We start from the raw sequence: 26,254 nt of genomic DNA, 5'->3' as shown, positions 1-26,254 counted from the left end.
GGATACAACTAGCCATTTTGAACATTCACTAAGTATTTGCGAATGTATTGCTGCGCTTTTGATAAAATATGACATTAATACAGTATATTCAGTTAATATCTACTATATATGATGAAGAAAAGCAAATCCCCACTTGATAAAAGGGGATGAACAATCAATGTTATATTTGGAAAAGATTAGACAACAAGGAAACCCTAGGGCAAACGCAGCAGATTTATTAATTCATTCCCTCTCCTTCTGTTTCTGGTGACGTCGTTGGGCGCATTTGTTTCTGTAAGTTTGTTGCATAAAAATACTGAATGGAGTCATTTAAATTTATTTTGTTCATTGATTCTTTAATTATTACCAATAAATTTAGGCTTTTCAATTATTATGAATAGTTTATTCCTTTTTTGTGGGTCCCAATGACGTCCTACTCTACGCTAGAAAACTTTCAGTGATGAGAACTGAAAATCCTTCCTGACTAACGATGGATATTAGATGAAGCGAGGAAATAGCTAAATGCTAGAGTTAGCTGTATGAATTATAATGGATGTAGCTGACGCGTTTATACAAGATGCTCATGACGTCATCCAGCGTAATATAATTGTGATAAAATAATATTGATGATGATTTAATAACATTAATAATTTGAGCACAGGTACGTATTTTAATAGTAGAGCTTGGATGGAATCGCTCGCATTACAATCCTTATGAAGTCAAAGTGAGAGCAGAGCTCTCTCAGCTCTCCCGCTATTCTTACGTAGTTCTTTCATAATTCATAAGTGGCTTAGTTTGTCAATTGGGTGTCAACTGTAAGGGGATCGTTGTCTGTTGAAAATGAGTCGGAAGAGCACCTTGATTCTCTTTGATGTGGATGGAACTTTGACGCAAAGTCGTTTAACGATCACCAAAGAGACACAATCCTTTTATGATGAGGTTTTGAAGCCGGAGTTTACTGTAGGGATCGTGGGAGGATCGGATTTGTCTAAAATAGCCGAGCAAATCGCTCAAGGGGACGAATCAAAACTCATTACCTCATGGGACTATGTTTTTGCTGAAAATGGACTCGTTGGCTACAAAAATGGGGAATGTGTGACGAAAGAGTCCATTTCCAATGCCCTTGGAGAGGACAAATGTCAAGGTCTTGTAGTTGATCCACTTGAAAAGCCTTTCCTTCATTTGTACTCCTTTTTTTTCTTTCAGACATAATCAACTTTGCCCTGGATTATCTCTCTAAAATTCGCCTTCCCGTCAAAAGAGGAAATTTCGTAGAGTTCCGAAATGGACTCATCAACATATCTCCCCCTGGTCGCTCCGTCTCCCATGAACACCGCCTTCAATTCTTTGAGCTAGACAAAAAAGAAGGGATTCGCCAGGGTCTAGCAAATGCTCTCATGAGTCGATTCAAGGGAATTCAAGTCTCTCTTGGAGGGCAAATCTCTATTGACGTCTTCCCAGAGAATTGGGATAAACGATTTTGTTTAAAAAGAGTCTGTGATATGGATGGTTTTAAAGACATTTATTTTTTCGGTGATAAGACATCTCCTGGTGGAAACGATTATGAAATCTTTGAGGACCCAAGGACCAAGGGATTTACAGTCATTTCTCCAGAGGACACGATTCAGCAGTTGAAAAAAACATTCAATTTATAAAAATTAATTAAGAACAAGTGTTTGTGGAATATGCCACTTGTTTGACCTGCTTTTCTTTTTTAATTAAATATTTTATCAAGTCGTTATTGTTTATGAATAAAATTTGTGATTGATTCCTTGTTCGCATATATGTTTGTTTGTCTTTTATGCTTAATTCAATATTTTGTTTATCGTTTTAGCATGTCAAATAATTTGAATGGACTCAATCCCCCTTCTAACGGGCCCGTAAATGGAGTTACAAGCAATACACAGTTTACCACTCAAGGACCTCCCATCTCAGACTTCCTCATGCAATTGGAGGACTATACACCTACCATCCCAGATGCTGTAACTCAACACTATTTATCATCAGCAGGATTTGAGACGGATGATCCCAGGATCGTACGACTTATCTCCCTTGCAGCACAAAAGTTCATATCGGATGTAGCCAACGATGCTCTTCAACATTGCAAAATGAGAGGGGGAGGTGGAAAGGAAAAACATCCCAAAAAGGGTGGGGATAGAAGATATACTATGACGTGTGAAGATCTTGGTCTTGCTTTAGGGGATCAAGGAATCGTTATTCGCAAGCCTCCATATTATGCCTAAGGACGCCTGTTCTGGGTATTGGCAATAATTAAATATTCTCTTTGGATCATGATGATTTCATCAGTGATTGCGTACACGAGTAAGAAAGTATTTCAAGAAAAAGAAAAAAATCTCACAAAATTGTTAATTAAAGATTAATTTTGAAAATAAGGGCTTTGTATTTTAGACGACTTGATAAAGAACCTTTTTATATTTAGTACAGTAGAGCCCTATCTCTCTCTCTCTCTCTTTCTTCCAATATCATTATAAAGTACATTATTTAAATTAATATATACATCATTAGAGTGATAATCATGTATTCAACCAATGGCTAATTTTTTTTTTTTTTTTTTTTACTAGACCAAATATAATTTTTAAAGGTTAGTTGGATCATCAAACTTCAATAAATAACTATACATTATACATTTATCGTATGTATACTCTGATTTATAATAATATCAATAATAAACTGTCAACAATTAAAGAAAAATACATCTTTATGCTCTTTGAAGAAGAGCCTTCTGCAGAAACTTCCCAGCACTCATACCTGGATATTGAAGCATGTGAGTTCCATTATATACGACGTGGATTTTCACCATTTCATTGTAGCTGAGGTCTGGTAGGAGTTTGGGCGTGAGGAGGAAATACTGAGCAGAGCGGTCTTCTCTACTTGAGGTATTAATAAGGATATCAAAAACCTTCCTTTCATTGGTAGCGTCCATCCCTTGATTTATTTCATCCACGCATCGAAATGGGACTATGGTCAATTCTTGAAGCGACATCATATATAAAGCAGTTGCAACACTTCTCTCCCCACCAGATTGTAAGTGAGGAGTTAGTTTAGCAAGTCGAACGTTTTCTCTATATTTAACATATATTTCTATACCGTAATCATCGTTAAAGTTATTCCTTTCATCGGGAACTTTGAGTTGTATTTGTCCTGCATAGCCCATGTAGTCAAAGTTGGATCTAAATTTTGAATCCAAGTTATCAACCAGAGTAGTAAGTCTTCCTATCCATTCTGATTTTAGAGACTCAATATCCTCTCGTCTATTGTTTGTTTCGGTTTCTTTAGTTGAAATATTGTCCTCTAAATACGTAACAGTCTCCTTTAACCGTAAATATTCTTCCACTACAGACCGATCTATGTTTCCTATGCAAGCAGACTCTGTTTCCAGTCCGTCTATATCCTCTTCTATTTTGTCAACATCATTCGGCACATCATGTTCTTCCCAAAGCCCTTTTAGCTCTTCACTTATTCGACGATTCCCAGTAAGTTTTTCCAATTCCAGAAGATATTCATTAGCTTCATTCATGCATTTTTTCGCCTCAGCCTTTTTTGCATCAATTTCAGTCCTCAAACACTCGATGCTGTTTTCAAGTTCTTGAAGCTTTATTTGTTCAGATTTTAGTTGGTCCGATAAGGGCTGTGACTTCATTTTTTCCAAGTCCAGAGCAATTTTTGCATTCCCATGCTTTTGAATCCCATGAAAGAGACTTTTATTCAATTCAATTAATCGTCGAATGATATTAGTCTTTTGAGAACGGGATTCCCTTTGAACTCTTTCTTCCTCTGAGCTCTCCTCACTATTATCCATTAGTGCAGCGAGATTTTTTTCCTTCATTCTTAGTTTATTCCGATGTTGTTTGATGTAACTAATTTTTTGATTAAGCTTCGAGACCCTCTCCGTAGTTTCCTCTTTCATCTTTCTTTTCTCTTTTAAACTTTGATGATCTTGTCGAGTAGAATCAAGTATTCTTAGCTTATCATCCTCTAATTGTCTTCTAGCATCTTCCAACACCTTGATCCTTGAGCTATCAACACTCATTTGAATCCAATTGCGAGGGTGAGCAGTGAAACTCGTTGAGGAGCATTCGGACGTATATGCAGAGACAATTGTATTATACCGTTCTCTTTCCACAAAAAATGCACTTATTTTGAGTTCATGAACTATTTTGTTAATTATGGAAGGTTTAACGGATCCAAAGACAGCCGTGTTGTGAAATTGATACTGTTTTAACAGATATGCTGAAATTAAAATGAATTAAGCATAGAAATGGGTCATATATCTTAAAACCTTGATATAAAATACCTTTAACTGGAAGGGGTGCATCAAATAAATCCGAAAGATACCCTTTGAAATTATACTCTGGAGGAAAGGACTCGGGTGGAATTCGAGGTTGAAAGCTATTCATATTTACGTTAGGACTCATGTGAATCACATTCACTTTTAAGTTTTTTTCTTTTCGTAAAAATCGAAGGATCTCACTTACATCCTCTGTTTCCTCCGCACCAAAAGCTACCAAGTCTCGAATATTTATGGAATTCTCAAAGTAAAATGCATGAGAGGGGTCATATACGTTGATGGTCAATATGATAGGATCATAAAATTTTCCTCTAAGGCTCATGGACTTTAACCAACGAAGACCTGAGACAGCCTCTTTCCCATCAGCAAAACTAGATTGTAACTTCGTAATCTTGAGAGACCCTACGTCATTGAGTCTTTTGATTTCCTCTTGTTTTAGACTAATTTCTCTATCAAGACGGTCTCGTTCCCTATCAACGCTTTTTATATTGATCTCAAGATTGGACTCCTCTTGTGCTATACTTATCAATTCCTGATTTGCTTCGTGAAATTCACGTTTGAATTCTTCTTCTTGCTCATCATTGGCCATGCTCTTTAAATTGTTTATTTCTTTTTGAATGCTCTCAATTTTAGATTCCCTCTCAGATACACGAGAAAGAAATTCTTCAAGTACTAGATCACAATTGCTATATTCAACTTGAAGATTTTCTATTTTATTAGAGTAATTTTTCGATTCATTTACATGACTTCGGATATTTTCCAGCTTCTTTCGAATTTCGTTATCGACAGTTTCTATGGATGATTTTATTTTATTGATTGAGTTTCTCACTGGCTTGATTTCAGTGTTCTCTTGTTTCTTAATCGAGGCCTCAATCGTCTTTTTTTTCTTCATCCATCTCACGAACTTCTTCCTTTTTTTGTGCATACAGAAGCCAAACCCTTTTTTTCTTGTACAACCCGATTTTTTCATCCACTTTTTGCTTCTCATGGTAATTTTTCACGTCTCCATCCATTCGTTCCATCTGAGATTTACTTTGAGCTAAAAGCTCTTGCTTGGACCTATATTGATCCTCAAACTCTTCATACTCTTTTTGTAATAGCTTCAATCTGTCATGAGGGAAATTTAAAAAGAAATGACAAATGTAGACTATTCAAAATCAATGAACCTACCTTTCATGTTTCTGCTTTAGAGCATCCTCTCCCACTGCTTCAATGGTGGAGTCCAACAGGGTTTTTGCATCCATTTTGGAAAACCCCCTGGACTCTATCTTGAGGTAGAAATTGACACAGATTCTCCACTTGTATGCGGAGCTCCTTTGTCAGTGCCTCAATATTCTTTTGTAGAACAGATGCGCCGTTTAATAACCAATGGGTACGTGAGTCTCTGGTCGACCATTTTCTCGTAATTGTCCAATTAGAACCCGAGTCGTTAAAGAGTTCTATTTTTAATTCTGATGATTCAGCCCCTTCTCTTATAAACTCCCGTGGATCTTTGGCCCGATCCAGGAATTTGGCTTTACCTCCAACACCTAAAAAAAAGTAAGACCGTTTTAGATACGAGAATGGAAACTTGAATATTAATAATAACTAATACCTAAGCAGATAGCATTCACAATGGTTGATTTACCACTTCCATTTGGTCCGAGAATCACATTTAGACAAGGCCCTGGCTCGAATGTCGCCTCACCATACTGCATAAAATCCTTCATATAAACCTTAACAATTGAGCCATGGCTCCATGTCTCTGTTGCCATGATTATTGATGGATTATGGCCTTTTTCTTTTCTATGTTTACTAAAATTCAACGAGGAAGATGCATTTCGGTCATTAAGTACTTCATTGATTGTCCGTGAACGGCGGATTCATTCACCGTGTTTTGATCTGATTTTAGATTTTGAATAGAATAGTTATAGTCAAGAGAATAGCTGGGAAAAAACCCCGCTAAAGTGACGTCATATTGTAACAATATGACGTCACCATGTCTCTTGTTCTACTATTATCTTACGTACAACAATTGTCCACAAATTGTGGATCCCAATGTATGAATCTCTAAAGTGTCGATAACAACCCACGGGCCATGATTCTGTAGCTACTCCCCTTCTGAAAGTTTTTCCAGCTCTTACTATATTTTTATACCTTTGAAATCTTTTCCCGATTATGAATTGTCGATCCTTATCCTCAGGGGGTCGTTTATAGGGCGGGGGCATTAGACCCGTGTCCCATTGTAAAAAAAATAGGGGACCACAGAGGCTAGGATCTGTTTAGTGTATTAATAAATACTTTATGCAAAAAAGGGGATAAGAAAAAAAAAGTTTCTTTTTAAAAATTAACTAATAAAAAGAAAAAAAATAATTGATAAGGGCCTCGCATATTTATCTTTGTCTTCAGGGGCATTCATATGTTTTTATTTTGTAGGGGGCTTCATTTTTTTAGAAGAGATAAATGACATGTTAAAGAAATACAATTTTTTTTTACAAAATAACCTTTTTTTAGGGGGGTAACGATAAATTTTTCTCCAATTGGAGAGGGTTTAAGCCCCTCCTGCTCACCCCCTGATTCTATGCCCATCTCATAGTAAAACTTGCGTTTCTATCTTAGAGAGTTACTACATACATTAATTGATGAAAGTGTTGCTTGTTCTAGAATTTAATGGGAGCAAAAAAAAAAAAAAAACCCCAGGAAATAAAGACACACTAGAATGTATTAATTAATTATCTATCGATACTTTGGTTCAAAAATATATTGAATATATAATATGCATGTAAAAAAAACAATAATAAATAAAGTGACACTAATATCCAGAGTGAGAATTAATAACAGACAGGGTTTTACTTAAATAAGGATTAACATTATAATTTGATAAATGTCCTAGACTGAAAACGATTTGCAGGATCTCTCTGAGACTCTCTTGTGCGAGCACTGCAATGTCTGATAGTCTTTCAAGTGCAGAGTTGACAATTCCCGGATCTGAGGACTCTAGGCATTTTATGTATCCGTCTATGAGCTCAACACTTCTAGAGGGTTTATGCTTAAGTAATGATACAAAAAGAGAGTGACTTTGTGCTCGAAGGGATTTAATTGGGTGCTTCATGTAAAAGAGGATTTCACGGAGGAAATGCGTATATAAAATCTCAGGTTTAGATGAAGTATAGCTAGTCAGTTCGCTGAGAGCACTTGAAATACTATCCGAGCTCGCTAAGATTCTAATGGAATCATCTTCATCTTCTAGATTATTGGAGAGGGATGAGAATTTGGAGGATAGTCTCTTTACTTCAGGCGGAACCGTTGATAGACTTGCTTTGTAGCGATGAACAACCTTAGGATTCAAAGAAGTAGAAGTGGAACATGAATCCTCCGTCCATTCAATCCCTGACACCAGAAACTTTAAACTCGCCAAGTTGGGCATTTTGTCAGCTAACTCAGGCAATTTCTTACCAAACTTTTTGACAAACGGCACAGCGATTTTAGGATGATTCAAACAATAGTCCCTCATAAACGAGAGGAATCGATCAATTAATCCAAACATGGACTCCCTCCGATTAAAATAAGCTTCTATCATTTCAAAGTAACAACCCAGTCCGTCATGTAATGATTCTCTGTGTTCTTCTTCATATACATGAGGTCTCAAAAGTTCAAGCAAACCCAGGCTCATGGAGTAAAGAGTCATATGGTTTCGGGATTTAAAAACGCCAAACTCGAAGTTGGTCCTTCCTTTAAGAGCAGAAGTAAGAAGACTCAAGTTACGAAGCATGAGAAGGGGATGAGAAGAGGAAATCTTTCTCAATGCAAGATCAAAAACTTGCATCTGTGATGCCCAACTTCGACCATGTTGAGTACACGCAAGAGTGGTGAGAAGAGCGTGGGAAACACTGTCCATGGGACTCGTGTATTTCTCACACAAGATCTTTGAAGGAAAAACATCATCACTTGCATATTTAAGAGTAAAAATAGAATTTGGAATTTTTATGTAAATTTGAAGAATCAGCTCCTTCACAGCCTCAAAGCTACCTTCGTTTTTGGAGCTATCTTCCATCATTTCATTACTACTATTACCATGCCCATCAAATACTCTAATTAAACGGTATTTGTTGTGTATTCTTGAATTGAGATAATGGACTACGGTTCGCACCTGGTCCCCATATAGAAGAATCTTTAACATCACATCCATTCTGTTATGTATTAAATTTATATCAGACTTTGCCTCCAATAAAACATACTGAATGACTACTATTAATTGGGCTTCACTGAGATTAAGGATATTTTCTGGGACTTCATGCTTTGGTACATGCTTGTCTCTTCCCTTTCGAAGTCTTGGATTTGCATGAATAGATTCTATAAAATCTAATACAGCAGATGGGTCCAGCTCCTTTCGAAATTGTTCTAAAACCGAGTTCATAGTAGTTTGTATCTCCTTCCAGCTTGAATGATGAACTAGAGTAGAAGCCAAGTATGGCCGACTAGGTACAGAATATTCTTTAGAAAATAAGAGTAGGCGATGCAGATCAGGGGATGATTTGATCAGTTCTGGACTTAATATGGAGAGCCAATCAATTAATAATCCAATCTTGGAATCCATATCAGGGACCTCTTTTACATCTTTGGAATATTGACTCTTCCCTAAAACCAACCTTGCCATTGCTTCCACTAATTCTGGAACTTTTTCCTTGTCACCAAGAGCCACACTCATCAACTTGCTCACACTATCTTCAAAGTGTATACGGGAACTACAACGAAGGATTTCATAGGGTTCATCGTCATCCTCCATCTCGTCTTGCTCTTCTTTTACTTCAAGATCATTTCGTGATGTAAAGTCCTCAAGGATTTTCATTAAGGGTAAGCGAAGAATCCTTTTTTTACCATCATTCCCTTGCTTTAATAACATTTGAGCAATTTTTAAAAGAGTGTTCTTAGCCGTAGTTGAGCGGGAATGAATTTGACTTGACGTAAGTAAACGAAATAAACTACATGAAAATGGGATTTTCTTATTCAAGGAGAGAATGAAGGGATCTCTCAGGGAATCTGATTTGATAATGGTATGAAGAGCCTTTACTGTTGCATCCATCAGAGGCATTGACTCACTCATTGATAATTTTTTTTGAAGAGTTCGAAATGTGTCCTGTTTTTCTTTATTTGATAGTCGATTAGCACTACTTCCAACTTCAAATAAATTCATTAAAGTATTTTTAACTTGGTTCGGAGGAATCAAAACTGTAGTTCGAGGAGAAACATTTGGAACGCTCTCATTTCCACCAATGATTTCTTCTTTTTTCATTTTAATTTCCTCTTGATAATTCAAATCCAATGCTCTAGCAAATTTATCACCTCCAAGAGCCCCTCTTTGATGCTGGACTGCTACTAATTGTCCCATGTACGTTTTATCCATAACAGACTCATTGACTGCATCTACATCCGTTACAACAGCCTCATCTAGAGCTTTAAGAAGCTTAGTCATGGATTTAACAGGAATACCAAAGGACTGAATAAATAAGACTAATTGTCCCGGATTCAAATCTTTCAGAGCTGAATCAACAAGGCAATCAATGTTCGACCGTATCATTTTGAGTTTTAACCAATCAGGAATCAAAACAGCTTCTTCGGACAGATGCACGTTAAAAGCACGAGGCAATTCCGGATTGTGCCAAATCCTTATCATTTGCTCAAATTCTGGGATATCCGAAGGCCCATAGGTCAACAGAATAATCTGAGCATGGATCACAAAAAATGAAAGAGTTGCACTCACTCCATTAGGCCAGTAGACCGTAAATAACTCTTGCTGATTGTCACTCCACTGAGGACCATGGTTTTGATCATTTGTATTCGACACTATACGTAGCATGTATCCAGTAAATAAGCGAAGAAGAGCGTGGAAAGTATCAGATGAATTTTTTGATTTACAAGCGGATCCGGGGAGTAAGGAAGGGAAAAGTGTTGACCTTTCTACAATAAATGTGGCCATATCAAGACTAAGATCCGCGAGGGCATCCAAGGAATCTGTGGGCGCATATCTCGCAAGAAATTGAATATACAGTGAGACTGTATCTGGGTCATTTTCAACTTGACATGCATTTCTTAGTTGTTGAGTAATGTGAGGATAAAACTTCCTGAAAGTAGGGAGTTCCGGTAGTCGCTTTAATAGCCAATCATCTCCACTTTCATGGAAAAAAGGGGTTTCATCTTCCTCCTCCATAATTACATCCTCATCTCCTTCTTTGGATTTAATGTGAACAATAGGAGTCAAAACTAAGCGTAGACCAGTTAGAGCTTGAATTCTTGCAGAAGTTTGAGGTGAACTCAATCTCCTTAGAAAGTAATCTAGGGTTTCAAGGCAGGTACCAAGGTCAGAGTTGGGGTTCTGAAGGAGATTTTGTAAATGAAGTAGCAATCGCTTTTGTTTTCGTCGTTTGGTCGTAGCGGCTTCAGTCTCTTGAATTTTACAGCTTTCAGCCTCAATAAATGAAGATGACGAATTTAGAAGAAATTCGCAAAGGCATTGAACAGGCAGCACATTGAATGACCCTTCAGAAGATTCAACCAAGTCAGCTAGCCATGGCATGGCTTGATTAGATCCTTGTCTTTGAAGTATATCCAACAAAAAATCTGGTTTTCGACTACGACACAATAAATGTCCAATTTTGTGAAGTGAATTCAGCTTTTTTAACTGATCCAAGACTTGCTCTGGAGGTTTCCTCAATTCTCCATGAGGATCCATGGTTATTAGCTGAGGTAAAAGTAAGGAATTTGATTCGGATATCACATTTGGTTTAGCCAAATGATTTTCCAATTCCAATATGGAATGTCTTTCGAGCTGATGTATCTGAAAAATAGTTTAAATATATCCGTTGAAGTCAAGGATAAACACCAATTACTAAAATAACGGGAGTACCTGAAATTCTTTACTCCTTAGTTCTTCTGCAATCTCACCGATTGCAATTGTTGGAGGAGGGAAGGTGAATTGATTTGTTATGGTCATTTCCATAAAAGCTATCAGAGTTGGATAACTTTCCAAGGCCAATTTTCCAAATTCTCCGGGATTATGAGCAGCCAGAAGAACTAGAATCATCCATGCTTTCCAGTACGCCGTGGATATTGCTAATATGGGTGGCTTATAATCAGGAGGTAGAGTTATTGAGTCGGGGTAGTTGTAAGTCGCCAACTGGAATAAGCATCGTATTATTTCCTCAGGTTTGTCGATATAGATAATAGGAAAATCTTCAGATTTTATGGGCTGAAGACCTGCTGCACGTTTGATGAGTTCTTCAGCTAAATGTATGGTGTCAAGGCCATTGAGGGGAAGATTCTTAGACATCCCAATATAAAATAAAAGAATAAGGGAATCTTGTGTGATCGGAATTTCTCCGGCAGCTTTAAAAAATAAGTTTCTATCGTTTTCAGCAGGCCAACCATCAATTCGAATATATTCATCGACTGACACCAGGTTCAACATGAACAAGATTTTATGCAGGCATTGTTGATATGAAGCCTGACCCGCTTGACCTTCTGGTTTGAAAATCTTTGGAACTCTTTCATGGAGCCATATTAGAGCTTCATTTTGAATTTTGGCAACCTACAAATAAAATGAATACAAAAGAAAAATACATTTTTCAAGTAGCTCGACAACTTACCTGAGTTAAATACACCCTATAAGGAGTATAGTCTTTTTTCTCTCCTCTCAAATATGAAGTAATCGACTCACGGACATGTGAAGAAATTCCTAAAAACATAGCGACGGTGACCAAGTCAGTCATGGATTTGAACATCCTATCTTTAAACTCAAAATCCTTAATGAGTGCTTCCTTTGGACACTCATTCATTAAATAATGACAAAAGTAATGAAGATTAATATCGTTTTTAAGAACTCGAACGATTTCCCTGAGCAAGAATCTTAAAGCTCGTAAGTAGCATTCTTTTTGGAGTAATAGTTCGATGAAAACGGTTGCAAGTGAGGCAGCAGCTCGATCTCCATCGACTGAAAACATAACTGACAGCATGCTCATATTATTGATATTCCGACAATTCGAGAGCTCATTGAATAAAGTATGTTTGACAAGAGTGGGTAAATTCTCATGATGAGCTCCACAAAGTTCTCTCACAGAGGCAAGAAAGAGATTCACATTCTGTTTACTCTTAAACCGCAGCTTATTAAAATGTCCTATCACTTCAACGTCTTTTGCAGAATGCGTATTACAATTGATGGCCACACTCAGTAGTAGTTCTTGAGCAGGTCGGGATATTTTTTGATGGATGTTCATCATCCAAACTTCAATTTTGGGCATGACAGCCAATCGAACCTCAATCAAACCGCAGGCATTGGTGAGGAATTTAAGAAAATTTTTGGTCACATTTTCACCTTGAGACCGACGATTCAGTTGCTCCCGCACGATCTCCATCACAATTTGTTCAATGAGCTCTTGGTTGCGTTCGTATCTTTTGCTCACTTCAGCACCGTAGTCTTCTAGGGTATTAAATTGTTCTATACTCTGAAGAGAGTCTTCATCTGTCCTAGTGGGTGTAGCTGATCCGGAGCCGGAGGCACTTCCACCAATGGGAGGGGATGGACAATTATTATCACGGGGTTTGGTATTGAAAGCAGTGAGAACGTTATCCACAAAGCTTTTACAGTCGGGATGATCCACCCAAACACGCTCTCCGAGCGCATCTTCGATGTAAACCCGAACAAAAATATCTGGCCAATGTCGCTCTGAGGCATATGCAGCCATGAGCACATTGGCAGCAAGGACAGGGACAAGAGGGTTCCCTTTGGACTTGTAGTTCTCTTTGGCGTCTCTTTTCAAGAGTGAAGAAAAGGCCCGAGTCACGGAGTCTGAGTGGAAATGAGGGGAGCCGGACTTGGCCAAATATAAAAGACTCAAGTAAAGGACTTGGTCCGGTTTTGCACGCTGATTTCGAAGAAGTTTCACGGCTCCACCCAGGTAATTAATGGACTTGTCAGAGTTAGAAACGAGTTCCACAAATTTATCGAGGGAATTTTCATCCAAATCCAGAGCTAGGGACTCCCATTCTTCAACGCGAGGTACCGAACTGGGAATTTTGGCCTTTTTGGACACCACACTTGGGGCAGAAGAGCCGCCCACACCTGGAAATTCAATAATATTCATATGGAACACATTTACAAATATAAATCCCCCCTCTTTTACTTACCCACGGGAGTTCCTTCACGTTTTGTGCCGGCTCCTCCCCCTACAGAGGGGCCGGATCCTGTAACTCCAGAGCCAGACTTGGAGCCTAGAGCGATAAAATCATTTGGAAAGGCAATGCCTTTCCCTTTCCCGCGCTGAGACATCTCCTCACACCGATCTAATTAAAATAAAACTCAATTATTCCTTCTCATCTACTCATGATTTCATATTTTTCATCAGTCGATCATAAGAAAATAAATAAATAAATATGTCGGCAACTCCAAATAATAAATAAGCAGCAAATTGAAAACAACTTGGCGACCAGGAGCCAATCAAAAATATTCCTTTGACTGCCTCACCCTGGGAATAAATATTTTAATGCAAAAAAAAAGAGGAAAAAATCGTTTTGACTTGTTTTACTATAATATAGATACTATTGCACTCTCCAAAAAAAAGAGAGAGAATTTAAACTCAGGGCTTTTATATTGAACTCACTTTAATATTTTAGGCAGATTTCGTGTACAATCCGCCCTCACGATACTACATACATTGAAACACTAAAGTTTGAAAAATAGCGTACATCCTATGACAAATCATTTAACGAGAGCGTTGATTTAGAGCGGGCGCTCTTAAATACATACCCTCAGTCGTCACATTTTCCTTTTGAAAAAAATAAAATATATATATACATATATGTATTTTGGGCTTTTAGCTAGCTGCTGCGGGATTCCCACTGCTGCAGAAGGCTCATGCAAAGATAATATTATATCAAAATGGCTCACCCAACCTCGGATCAATGTCAATGTCTACTTTAGTTTATATCATATTAAAAATATATAATTATAATATCAATGGTAAATTGATCCAGAGTATTTTCCCCCCTGTTATTAATTAGTGAACAAAAAACCTGGCTATTATTGTCATACCAGCTTTTCAAGCCAAAATATCTACTAATCACTGATATTAAATCGTAGTTGGATATGAGAATCTCGTGGTAGGTCCTAATAGAGAAAATAAGGAATAATTAGATATTATATCTCATACCATGAATATATTTACAGCTCACGTAAAATATATGTATATATTCAATATTTAAGCAAACAAATTAACATTCAAAGTAGGGGAGACCAGGGGAATTCTAAAATGGTCATTTTTTCGAACATCAAAGTAGCTTTAGCCACAAAATTTGGGCTACAATTTATAGTAATTTAAAAATCAATCATTTCTGTTAACCTATAGTCGAGATATTGAATAAAATCATATTTTGTGGGATTATATTAATTTTTAGGAGAAAAATGCAAGATTTTGGTAATAATTTGTTGCTTATTTTTGCTGTTCACAATATATCATTTGAATAATTGACCCATGGCCATTTGAGATATTCCACCACTTAATACAAATGTTGCAAATTTCTTTGTATTATTAATTCTTCTTTATTATTTAATATATTCATTTATATGCATCACAGCAATCATGTTTGCCGCCGTTTGGTCAATGACCTGAAGAGGTTTTTGCTCCAATTATAGATTTGTTTCTCGAGCTATGGATCCGATCTATAATATAAATCTTATTATTAGACATATCATTTTTGAGCTATCGCTCAAAAATTGTTCATTTTGCCGTTTTTTGTATTGAAATGGCTCATTTTTCTAGACGGGGTTTAAATAAATATAGAAAGTTTGTGTTCTAAATAGATTACAGTATAGCTTTTGATGATTATTAAGGATATTTTTCGAGGGAAAATCTACCTGCCAATACACTCCTTCATTAGGCTTTCATTTGAAATGAAATATTTATATAATGAAATCAGAGTTATAATTACATTATTGGATATGTGAGGGAGCTAGACTCCGACAACAGCCAATTAGAGCAAGGATAAATTTGGAGGTAAATTGACTTTTGAATAATTTCCATGGACTCTTGCAACAAATGAGAAATACATTTGCTTCAAATTGATCTTCCATTTATGCAAAAGGTTAGACGTAATATCAGTGATAATGAGATTCCTTCATTTAGCAAGACTCCTGAAGATCTTGCCAACTTCACAATTCATTCAACTAATAATATGACGTCTTTTAGTATGTTTAAAACCACAAATAATGATCGAAGGCAAAAATTAACGGAAGAAAATATTTCTAAAATCCTGATCTGTCGATATAATATAGCAAAATTTATGAATCAATTAAGATAAACATAAAACAATACTAATTAATTAAAATTATTCTTATAAAACTTTATTTTTCTTTAAGAACAAATTGCTCAATTTTTGGGTGCTCATTGTTCAAAAATGTAGCGCTCTATTTTTGCTCATTTTGACCATCAAAATCGCTCAAAAATCCTGAGTATACTTATTATACTGCCTGATATGCTGTATAAATACATTTAAACGTTGTGATAAATTTTAGCGAGTCTAAGTCGAGCCAGCTTCGAAGAATTGACATAAAAGTAAAAAGAGTAGTGTACCGGCCTTCCCTACTGTCAAAAAGTACGCTACATTGTCTCCATATATAAAACAACGCGCAACCTTTCACCAATTTAAAGTAATATAACTTTAGATGTATTTTGTATTCAGGCCAATCTAAAGTACAGCTTTAGTCCACTACTCTCCCCTGATAATTTGACAATATTTTCAAGCACGTAAAAGTCCAAATGAAGCGTGATTTTTAGGAATTGTATAGCCTTTATGGAATGTAATTAAACTTTTTATAAAGAAGGTAGGAAGGTTTAGTTTTGTAAATTATATAATTTATTTAATTTCAACCATTATCAAGTTAGGTATAGTTTCTTTAGTTTGAAATTTATACTCCTTAGAAGTAAGGTTTAATTCTTGATGAGTGTCTTGGATTGGCTTCCTGGTCGGAATAAGAATTGAAATCTAGCCCTTATCTATATTAATAAAGTAAAGCTTGTCTTTCTGTCTGTCTGAATCTACTGTCACTTGCAAAAGTTTAAGACCACCTGGGATATTTTCTTATTTTTGGCAGAAAAAGAATGTATTTCAAAAATAAAACAAAATATGACCGGTTTAGTCAAACAACGTGAAATATTGCTGAGACTTACTTACACCCTTTTCGGATCAAATTAGACTGATTTTTTTTTTTTTTTTTTTGCAGGAACTAGTGAGATATCTTTAAACAGTCAACTTCACCAGGGCGTAACCTCTCGTTGACGTTTTCTTTGGGCACCCTGTTCTCTTTTTGATCTTATAAATCTTAAATTTTGCAAAATGACTGATGAAAGTATGAACAACTGTCTTGCTACAGCACATCTTTACGGCAATTTCGCGCTCGGAATATCCTTCTTCGTGTAACGTCACTATTTAAGCCATTTGAATATATGAAAAGGTAGATTTTTTGCCCATTTTTGACGAATAATAAATACAACTAATATGTAAGCACAACCTTCTCCTGAAAGCGTCATTAGGCAAAAGTCTGATTAACACATTTGCAAGTCCGAGTGGAACATGACATGTAACATACTTGTATGATACACGTTCAATTATGATTGAATTAGGGGAAATATCAGAGGTGGTCTTAAACTTTTGCAAATGAGCAGGGGCGCCAACATGATTATATGTTGTATATTTCTTTTGTGGGGGGAGCTTAGTTTTGGGATTTTGTTTGATAAAAAGCATAATTCCTTGGTGTTTTTTTTTTTTTTGAGGGGGGTACAATCCTTGTACGTAAATGTCAAGATTTGAATTAAATATATTGGCGTATTTAAATGATTTTTTTTTTATTATTAGTGAGCTCACTAAGGACTAAAGTACTCATCGTTCATCCGAATATATATATATTTTTTCTCAAATTCTTATAATTATTCTTTCATTCTTGAGTTAGGAGAGAACATATATGAATTGATACAAGTATTGAGTAGTTAAATGTGAGTGTCCTCATCAAAAATGAAGAGTAACACTGAGGATTTCTTGGGGAGCTATGTTCTATATTATTAAAGAAAAAATTGTCTTTTAGCCAACAGCTAATTACACAGGACAATGATGTGTACTACCGCTAATTTTTTAATAGGTTGAAGTTCAAATTTGTAGAAGAGAAAACGGTTTTTTTAAAATTATTTTTTTTATTACGACAATTCTGATTTATTTTGTCAAATTGTTCAAAAAATTTATTTTTTCAAATACATCATCCGCCAAATCTATATAATTGTACAGTTATAAGTTAATAAAAAATTGATTTTTCTCCAGTTATTTAAAAATGCGTAAATTATATTGAGAAATCCATGATCGAGGATGTCGCCAACTTCTGTGAACATGTAGTTTGAGTTGGTTTGAGTGTATTATATATATTCTGTTAAATTTGGTATTTATATACGACGTGTGTAAAAAGTAAGCTGACTTTTCAAATTTCGTGGGCAACGTATATATTGTATGGTTTATTTTTTATGTTATTACACTCGCTATGAAAATATGTTTACTGTTTTAGATATATAATATGTTTAGTTTGTTTGTGAGAGGCATAACGGTTAGAATTATTTTGCGTTTTCAGGGAGGCAAATCTCGACCAGACATCTTGAGGAACCTGAAGAGCTTATCAAGAGAACCATTGAGAGGTACGAGGAGACTCAATCTATCAAGGGCAGACCCAGACCAGGCAAACCAAGTTCGAATAGGACGACCAGAGTCGTCATGGCAAAGATTGCAAGAAATCTCAGGAGGAACCTCACCAATGTGGCCAAGGATTTCAACATGGGTACAACAGCAAGCAACAATTGAAGAGGCAACAGCACCTGTCTAGCAAGATCAAGGCTAAAAGACTTGAGGTAAGTCATGTCACTCTTTAGAAACTGAGGACTGGCATGGCTCCCAATATTGTGATGAGAAGATTTTCATTTTGCAACAGGATTTTAACCCCCAAAATGATCGTATTCTGGCCAAAAAAGTTGACCTGGGTGACCATGGAGTCAACAGAGTGCAGAAGCCACAGTCTGTGATGGATTGGGTGGCCCTGACTGAGACAGGTAAGTCCTCCTTGGTGTTTGTGTCAGCTGGGGTGAAGATAAACACCAAGCAATACATCTGTACCATCCTGGAGGTCTCGCTCCCTGAACCCAACCCACTCATCAAGAAAGATTCAGCGGTTGTGTGAGGGCAATTTGAGTAGCTTCAAAGACAACACAGTCTAGTCCCAACCTTAACGTCATGGATTACTCCATATGGTATATTCATGGGAGCAGAGGCTGTGTTTCCCCCAGCAAGAATTTGGACGACCTGAAGGCCAAATTGGTGTCTCCCTGGGACTCCATCCCTGTGGACATGGTGCGTGCAGCGTATACAAGTCCTTTCCAGGGAGGCTTCGGGCTGTGGTTTAGGCTAAGGGTGATCATTTCGAATGAAAGTTATGTACCATGCTTTTGAAACTTGTGTAGTTCTTTGTCAATAATTATATGCAAATTATGTAATTAGTTATATTATTAGTACTTTAATAAACATTTAACAGAAATTTCTGCGGATCCTGTATTCAAACATTTTATCAAAACTGTCAAAGATCTATCAAAAAGCCTCAACAAACCCACCCAAAGAAAAATTCTAGGTACGACCCTCTTTGTATCTATGTATAGAATTTTTATTATATATATATTTATTCAATAAATAATAAATAATATTAGATGAAAAATGATTTATAAATACCTCTAAAAACATTAACATAAATAAGATTTTCAACAGCATTTTAAAAACGTATCAACAAGGAGGAATTATGATATGTTACAATATCTAAAAAAATGAACTTTGGAAATATAATTTAAGAAGAAATCATTTATTTATGATAATATTGTCCTCCGACTTTTAAAATAATTAATTATTGATGTACTTTAGTGTTCAGCAAATAGTTTTAATGAGTACTTTGGGTTGGGTTCAGCATTTTATATATTTTATTAACATCATTCGTTTATCAATTTAAAGTACTTTTTGGTTAGTAATTAGGTAGGACCTATGATGGATGACTGAGGAGAACATAAATCATACAACATCATTTCTCTCTCAAAAAAATAATATACAAGTCCAAAAACGAATTAAATGAAAAGAATGGAAACAAGTCATAATTCCTCAATTAACAGAAAAACTTGACTGTTTGAGCCGGATTTCTATACAAAAATAGTTATAGCAATTAATAATCAGTAATTACATGGAACATTGGCTCAAATTCTTCTAATATAAAAGGGGCGAATATTAATGACATACTTTTGCAAAAAGGAAAATACAAAAAGGATGATGGGAACTCAATTAAAAGAGAATAAAATAAATTAATATAATATAATAAATAAATAGATTCCTGGCAAATATAATTGGATTGGAAGGAAATCACAAGGCCTATTTCTTCGTTTTATCATCCTTATCATCCTTTTTTTTCTTATCCTTGTCCTTATCTTTGTCCTTTTTCTTTTTTTCCTCTTCATCTTCATCGTCTGGCTCGGGATCCTAGGAAAAATATAATGGAAATTCCCATTAGTTTCGAATTAATAAAAAAACTATAAATATCATTTAGAAAGACGTCAAAAGTTCCGCAATGTACTCACACAACCTTTCACTTTTAGTATTGTACTTAACAAAAGTGTTGATTGAGTCCTTATTTATTCGGCCCAGTCCAGTCTTAAGACCCGCCCTTTTATTCATTAGAACCGGTTCTTACGAACGTCGGTTTTTCGAACTGTCAGTTCTAGGACTGATTACCTAGTCAGTCCCCCTCCCCCCACCTTCAGTCTTCTTTTTTACCGATCCGATCTTTTTCACCTTTCATGGTCCTATCATGGTATATCTCGGTCTTTCAGTCCTACGATCCTAGCTATCTTTTTATTTTCTTCACTCCTATCTAGGATTGAATAACATAAGAACTAAGAAAATAATGATTGGTAGCTAGAACGTATAATAATACGTTCTAGTCACACGAGTCCTATTTTACTTTCAGGCAAGGTTAATAGAAATACAAGGTTATACCATAACGCGTCCAGACTGATGTTTGATTTCCACCACGCTTTTCTTAGTGACGTCATAGTGTATGAGAGGTTCTGCGTTTTCTCAAAATCTGTTTTTCTTGACCAGCAGTCGGTACGATAAATTAAATTGAAAATTCCAGGTATATTGACGTCATAGACTATAAGTGGTTTCGTGTTTTGTCAAAATCTGCCTATCTTGCTCAGCAGTCCGTACGATACATCATATTGAAAATACTAGCAAGCCCGATTACATGATGGTCTAACTTAGTATTTCTATTAACCATGCTTTCAGGTATCTAAGTATGACGTAGTTAGAAGTAACTTTGTAATTTCAGCTGTTTTATTTTCCATAAAAGACTTATAATGACCCGTCCTAGGACTGACAAATTTTATTCACGTCCTTACCTTTATTGTATCACGCAAACTTTCCTACAATCATGTATAGTCCTGAAATCATTTGGTAGTTAGCCAAATAAATCAATCACGCCAACTGCTATTTATCTCGTAAGTTCTCTCAGACTATGATTGTCATATCATTTCTCCACAATCATAAAAATGAATTACATATTATATATTTTATAAGTTTAAAATCCTATATAATATTTTATTCGAAACTGTATACCTATAATGTTATTTAATAATATAATAAGAAAAGCGTATCCATACATTTTTATTTGTATAAAATAGCCACAATTTATTCATATAAATAATAAGATGGCCAATATCTATACGAGGAGGAAATTGTATTCCTGTTCTTTTGGAAACGGAGCATAACTATAAAATAACTTATTATTTGGTGGATTTATGAAGAAAAAAAAATTAATTATGAAATAGCCATGACGGATCAAGGGAGAAGAGGGAATCAACAGTTGACAACAAAATGCATGGGGGATTTTTGTGTAGCGAGGCCGTGTATTACGACACGACTGCAGTCTTTTTAGTTATTTTTTTAGACCGATCTAACACTAACTAGTTCCTGTTAAAAAAGAAGAAATAAAGTTGTGTGACGTTATCACGGACCGAACTTTATCAGTTATAGGATTGATATGCATGACTGAACTGGACCAGACCGAGATATAACTGGACGGGACTAGAGTTTTCACTCCTAAATAAAAACTGACACGGCACTTCTTAACTAATTATTCAATATAGATGAATAATGACCTGAAGAACATGCCAATGAATGACAGGCCGTCTTGGATTGTCCACCATTTCAGCCCAATGTTTTTTCTCCAATTTCTTTCGATTATAACCAAGTACGACTTTTCCAATTGGATCAGAGCCTCCGATTCGATCATAATCTAGTACTGTTAGCTCCAAGTTGACTTTACGAAGCATGCCTGTATTTATATAAATATTTGGTGAGTTAACATAAAAGCAATCTTTAATTAAAATCAAGTAAAGTCCAATTTATTTTTTAACATCTACAAATCATAGCCAAATGTTTCATAGATCTCATAAAATCAACATATTAAATCTATTTTTTCAAACTCTTATTATTACTCTTAAATTATTGAGGAGAGAACACATATGAATTGAGTAGTTACGTCATGAAAAACAGAGAGTAAGACTGATGATTTCTTGGGGGAGACATCTTCTACCGGGTGGTCCATTGAAATCTGAACGCTTACTAATTTAATAATTAATCCATAAATAATTGCATACAAAACAAAACAAACATGAAATCTCTAGCTTACATACACTTGAACGGGATCGACAAATTTCCATTGCCACAATCCAAGCAGTTGTGCATCTCCAGGACCACCGTCTAAGCTGTCAGCAAGTCCAAAACGTTGGAGAGGAAGAGGAACTCTATCAAAAAGGCCAAACTGGATCTGGAGGAGTTAAAGAAAACAGCCAAGCTCAATCCCCTCAAGTCCACGAGGGCCCATACAAGAGATCTCGAGGTTTAACACTAGACTGTCCAGAATGCTATCAAAAAAGAGGGTGGAAATATCCTCGTGAGGGTGGAGAGTCTACTTTTGACACCACCAATGAAAGAAACCCATCTCCTTCGTTGCAAGACTCTTTTGAATGAGTTCTTTTTTTGACACTTTTGGGCCCCCTATAGGTAGACCTTCCGTCGCCGCCTGGAAGCCATCATTGCCGCTAAAGGTGGTTACATTAATGATGCTCAGATACGCATCTATGTATATTATTAATTTTGTTGAAATTCTATTGTTAATTAATAAATTATATCTTGTTGAAGTTTACAATTCAAAGTGTTCAGATTTTAATGGACCATCCGGTATTTATAAACATCCACTGACTGTACTCTCGTTTTGTTTCATTATCATCTTGTGTGTTTTTTAAAGTAATAACAAATCATTATATATTGAAGTATAATATGATCTTAATCATATGATTTGGTCCTGAGAGAAAGGAACGTGGGGAAAGTTTGATGTATATTGTAAACATTGCAAAAGTTTTTTATATTGGAGTAGAAACTTTTTGTTATATTTCTGCACAATAATAATAAAAACCTTTTTTTTTTAGATAAAACACTTTGTTCTTAAAAGCTTTGAGGGTAATACATAATATTAAAACGTATTACATTTATGCAATACAAGCATACAAAGAAAATACACATTATCTAGGTCATTTGATTTGAAGATATTATTTAGCAGGGGCGTCCGCAGGATTTCCTTTGGAAAGAAAATTCAAAAATTAAATTTTTTCTCAAAAATACACAGCTCAGCTTACAAAAAATTAAATATTTAAAAAAAAAATCAGAAATTAAATTTTAAATATTACATTTTCGGAAAAATATTTCAAAAATTCATATGTATTTTTCGAAAAATTAGATTTTTTAAGAAAAAAATTCAAATATTAAATGTTTTGCACAAAACAAAAATTCAAGTACTAAACTCTTTCGAAATAAAAAAATTCAAAAATCCAGTGCAATTCACAAAAAATTATTTTTTTGAGAAAAAAAAAATCAAAATTTAAATTTTTTGGAAAAAAAATTCAAAAATCTATAGCTATTTACAAAAAATCAATTTTTTGATAAAAAATTCAACTTTTAAATATTTTGTAAAAAAAATCAAATATTCAACTTTTTCGAAAAAAAATTCAAAAATCCCCTGCAATTCACAAAACATTTAATTTTTTGGAAAGAAATTTAAATATCTTAATTTTTTGGAAAGAAATTTAAATATCTTAATTTTTTGGAAAGAAATTTCAAAAATCTATATTTACTCAAGAACTTTTTTTTTATGAAAAAAATTCAAATATTAAACTTTTTCGAAAAAAATTCAAAAATCCACTTCAATTTAAAAAAAATTAATTGTTTTGGGGAAAATAATAAAAATTCAAATTTTTTTGAAAAGAAAAATCATAAAATCTATAGGTTTTTACAAAAAATTAAATTTTTTGAAAAAAAAATTAAAGTATTTAATGTTTTGTAAAAAAAATTAAATTTTTTCGAAAAAAAAAATTTCAACATTTTAATTTTTTGTAAAAAAATTTCAAAAATCTATAGCTACTCCCAAAAAATTTCAAAAATCTATGTCTATTTACAAAATATTAAATTTTTTGTAGAAAAATTTTAAAAATGAAATTGTAAATATTAAATTTTTTTGAAAAAAATATCAAAAATCTATATTTATTCCAGAACTTTTTTTTTTTTAAAAAAATTCAAATATTCAACTTTTTTGATTTTTTTTCAAAATCCACTTCTATTCACACAAAAAATTTATTATTACGTTTTTTGCTCTGCTGCACAATTTGCACGATTGCCTTTTTTAAACAAAATAAAAATCTGTCAAAAAATTAATAATAATTCTTAATTTGAAGGGGGCTACAAACCCTCCAGCCCACACTAAAGGACTTTTCTCTTTCTATACTTACTCTGTTCCACCATGAAGACAAAGGATTCGTTGTAATAAGGATTTAAATTTGCATTTTTGACCGTTGTTTTCTTCTTTTTCCCTATCCTTTTCCCCTTGGAGTCCAGGAGTTTAATTTTGACATATGGATCTAAAAGGAAGGAGAATCAGATATTAGAGCAAGCATATTTTGAAAGGGATTAAATGTTTTTTGGAGCAATATTTGCTAAAAAATATTAAGAGAGAAAATCAAGCAAAATATGTATATTTCTAAATAAAAATCAGGTAGAACTTTTTACACACATCAAGAACATTTAAAAGTACTCTTTGTATAGAATCATTCAATAAAGTCTATCATATATATTCTAAAGCAACCTTTCAAATAAAGTGAGCCATTTTAAAACAAGCAATCAGCAATCGACCCCCATTTTTAAAATGTCATTCATATAATTTCATTTCATTGCTTAACAAAATGACCTACCAAAACTACTGGTGCCGTGTGGCCAAAGTTATTAAGAAAAGCGGATTTCATCATAGTTAATTTAATGTTGTTAAATGTAGTTTTCAAATAAAATAAAAAAAAAGGTCTTCCCCATTTATTTCGTTCGTTATAAGACATAAAAGATTTTTCCAATATATCTGGACGAGCCTGTACACCACGTCTTCATGATGCTTGAGGTCATAAAGAAGACTCCTATAACGCTGCATACGGAATTGTTGATGCTTTTTAGTCATTAATGGTCTCTTCTCAAGCCTCTTTAACTTCCACACAGTAGCCTTGACCACTATTGACACGGTATTCTTACAAAAATCAAGCCACTCAGTAAAAAAATAAAAAAAATAATAACGCAAATTCTCACAAATTTGGCTAAGGGAATTGTTACATTTAGTGTCATGGTGTAGGAATTCAAAGAACTATTTTAATATGCTTTTCTATATTTAATAAAAAAATCATGTTCGTCTCAAAATCAATTAACGACCCCATTTGGGGTCGAGGATCACAGGTTGGGAACCCCTTTTCAAGCCCTATAAATGAATTTAAATAAGATTAACCCCAAAAAATCACCTTTTCTAACATGGGGTCAAATGGGACAAGAGAAATATATATGACAATATATATTATTTTAAAAGGACTTCTACAGAAAAGGGAAAGTTTCAGCAAATAACATACTCTTGTATGAAAATAAAGCTAAGAGCCTTTAGATGAAGAAGAGGCACAACTTATCCTTTTAAAATTTTCAGAGGTGGGGTCAAATGGGGTATTATAATATTAGTCTTCTTATCTATAATCATTTGATGATGTCATTGCTGTTATTTATGTAGCCTAATAGTGTTGCGAACCGATCTCAGACCGTTATAATTTTAAACAATTCGGTCTAAAATCGCTCTGGAGCGGTTTTGTATTAAAAAATTTCGTTTATGAAATTCGATCTTGATCAAATGTTTTTTTAAATCCTACTTTTTGGAAAATGAAATATTCAGTCTATTTATTTCCACGGTTTCAAACCGTGGTCTGGAACGATATAACTAGTGATGTCCAAATAATGTTAATAAGGTTTATTTTCATTTTTAGCATTTATTTAATTTTTTGCATTTTAAACTTTTATTTGCATTTTACTAGAAAAAGTGTATTTGTGGACTTGTTCCATATTAACAGCCCAGATTAAAAAACTATCTAAGTTTTTCCCTCCAAAACTCAAGAACTCTGTTTCACAATCACCGTTTATCCTATCCATCTTGTCTCCAAAGCTAATGAGGTTTAAATAATTCATTTTCCTCAATAAATATTAAGTGCACCTATTTTTCTTTTCATTATTGATATATAACTCTACAGGAAAACAATATCGTGTTTGATTAAATATGAAGTATTTTTTATGCATTATTTGGACAATACTAGATATTATGGTAAAAAAACTTTAATAAAACCACTTTAGACCAAATTAAAAACGGTTATGGACTGAGTTTTAACAATACACAACACTATTTATGTAAAAAATAAATAAAAAAACATGCTTGAAATAATTAATTTAAGCAAAATAATTTCCGCTTAAAGG

At 34.5% G+C, this 26,254-nt stretch overlaps 5 protein-coding genes across 5 annotated transcripts in view; 2 read left to right on the top strand and 3 right to left on the bottom strand.

The window, feature by feature from the left end:
• Positions 1-277: 277 nt before the first annotated feature.
• LOC121123258 (phosphomannomutase 1) lies at positions 278-1,813 on the top strand. Its single transcript, XM_071890327.1, has 3 exons — positions 278-577; positions 641-1,123; positions 1,186-1,813. The coding sequence occupies exons 2-3, from the start codon at positions 820-822 to the stop codon at positions 1,632-1,634; spliced, it is 753 nt and encodes a 250-aa protein (XP_071746428.1). The 5' UTR covers positions 278-577; positions 641-819; the 3' UTR covers positions 1,635-1,813.
• A 1-nt stretch (position 1,814) lies between these two features.
• LOC121123261 (transcription initiation factor TFIID subunit 10) lies at positions 1,815-2,222 on the top strand. The gene has a single exon (XM_040718392.2). The coding sequence runs from the start codon at positions 1,815-1,817 to the stop codon at positions 2,220-2,222; it is 408 nt and encodes a 135-aa protein (XP_040574326.1).
• Positions 2,223-2,622: 400 nt separating this feature from the next.
• SMC5 (structural maintenance of chromosomes 5) lies at positions 2,623-6,186 on the bottom strand. Its single transcript, XM_071890519.1, is given in 6 exon segments — positions 2,623-4,230; positions 4,295-5,199; positions 5,246-5,395; positions 5,459-5,544; positions 5,546-5,817; positions 5,883-6,186. Coding segments are annotated over 6 exon segments (3,105 nt in total). The 5' UTR covers positions 6,043-6,186; the 3' UTR covers positions 2,623-2,698.
• Positions 6,187-6,989: 803 nt separating this feature from the next.
• On the bottom strand, positions 6,990-14,062 carry IntS1 (integrator complex subunit 1). The gene is made up of 5 exons (XM_040718382.2): positions 13,921-14,062; positions 13,448-13,603; positions 11,911-13,382; positions 11,172-11,852; positions 6,990-11,102 (listed from the first exon to the last, which is right to left on the bottom strand). The coding sequence occupies exons 2-5, from the start codon at positions 13,587-13,589 to the stop codon at positions 7,080-7,082; spliced, it is 6,318 nt and encodes a 2,105-aa protein (XP_040574316.1). The 5' UTR covers positions 13,590-13,603; positions 13,921-14,062; the 3' UTR covers positions 6,990-7,079.
• A 4,936-nt stretch (positions 14,063-18,998) lies between these two features.
• LOC121122990 (synaptotagmin 1) overlaps positions 18,999-26,254 on the bottom strand; it is a 50,199-nt gene continuing 42,943 nt past the window's right edge. Inside the window, exons 3-5 of the mRNA XM_040718072.2 lie at positions 24,223-24,351; positions 21,538-21,713; positions 18,999-19,858 (exon numbers count right to left, since the gene is read on the bottom strand). Coding sequence (XP_040574006.1) covers positions 19,751-19,858; positions 21,538-21,713; positions 24,223-24,351 — 413 coding nt within the window. The 3' untranslated portion in view covers positions 18,999-19,750. The remainder of the gene's footprint in view (positions 19,859-21,537; positions 21,714-24,222; positions 24,352-26,254) is intronic.

Source organism: Lepeophtheirus salmonis, chromosome 8 (assembly GCF_016086655.4).
Source record: "Lepeophtheirus salmonis chromosome 8, UVic_Lsal_1.4, whole genome shotgun sequence".
Classification (NCBI taxonomy): Eukaryota; Metazoa; Arthropoda; class Copepoda; order Siphonostomatoida; family Caligidae; genus Lepeophtheirus; species Lepeophtheirus salmonis.
This window is presented reverse-complemented; position numbering and strand designations above follow the sequence as displayed.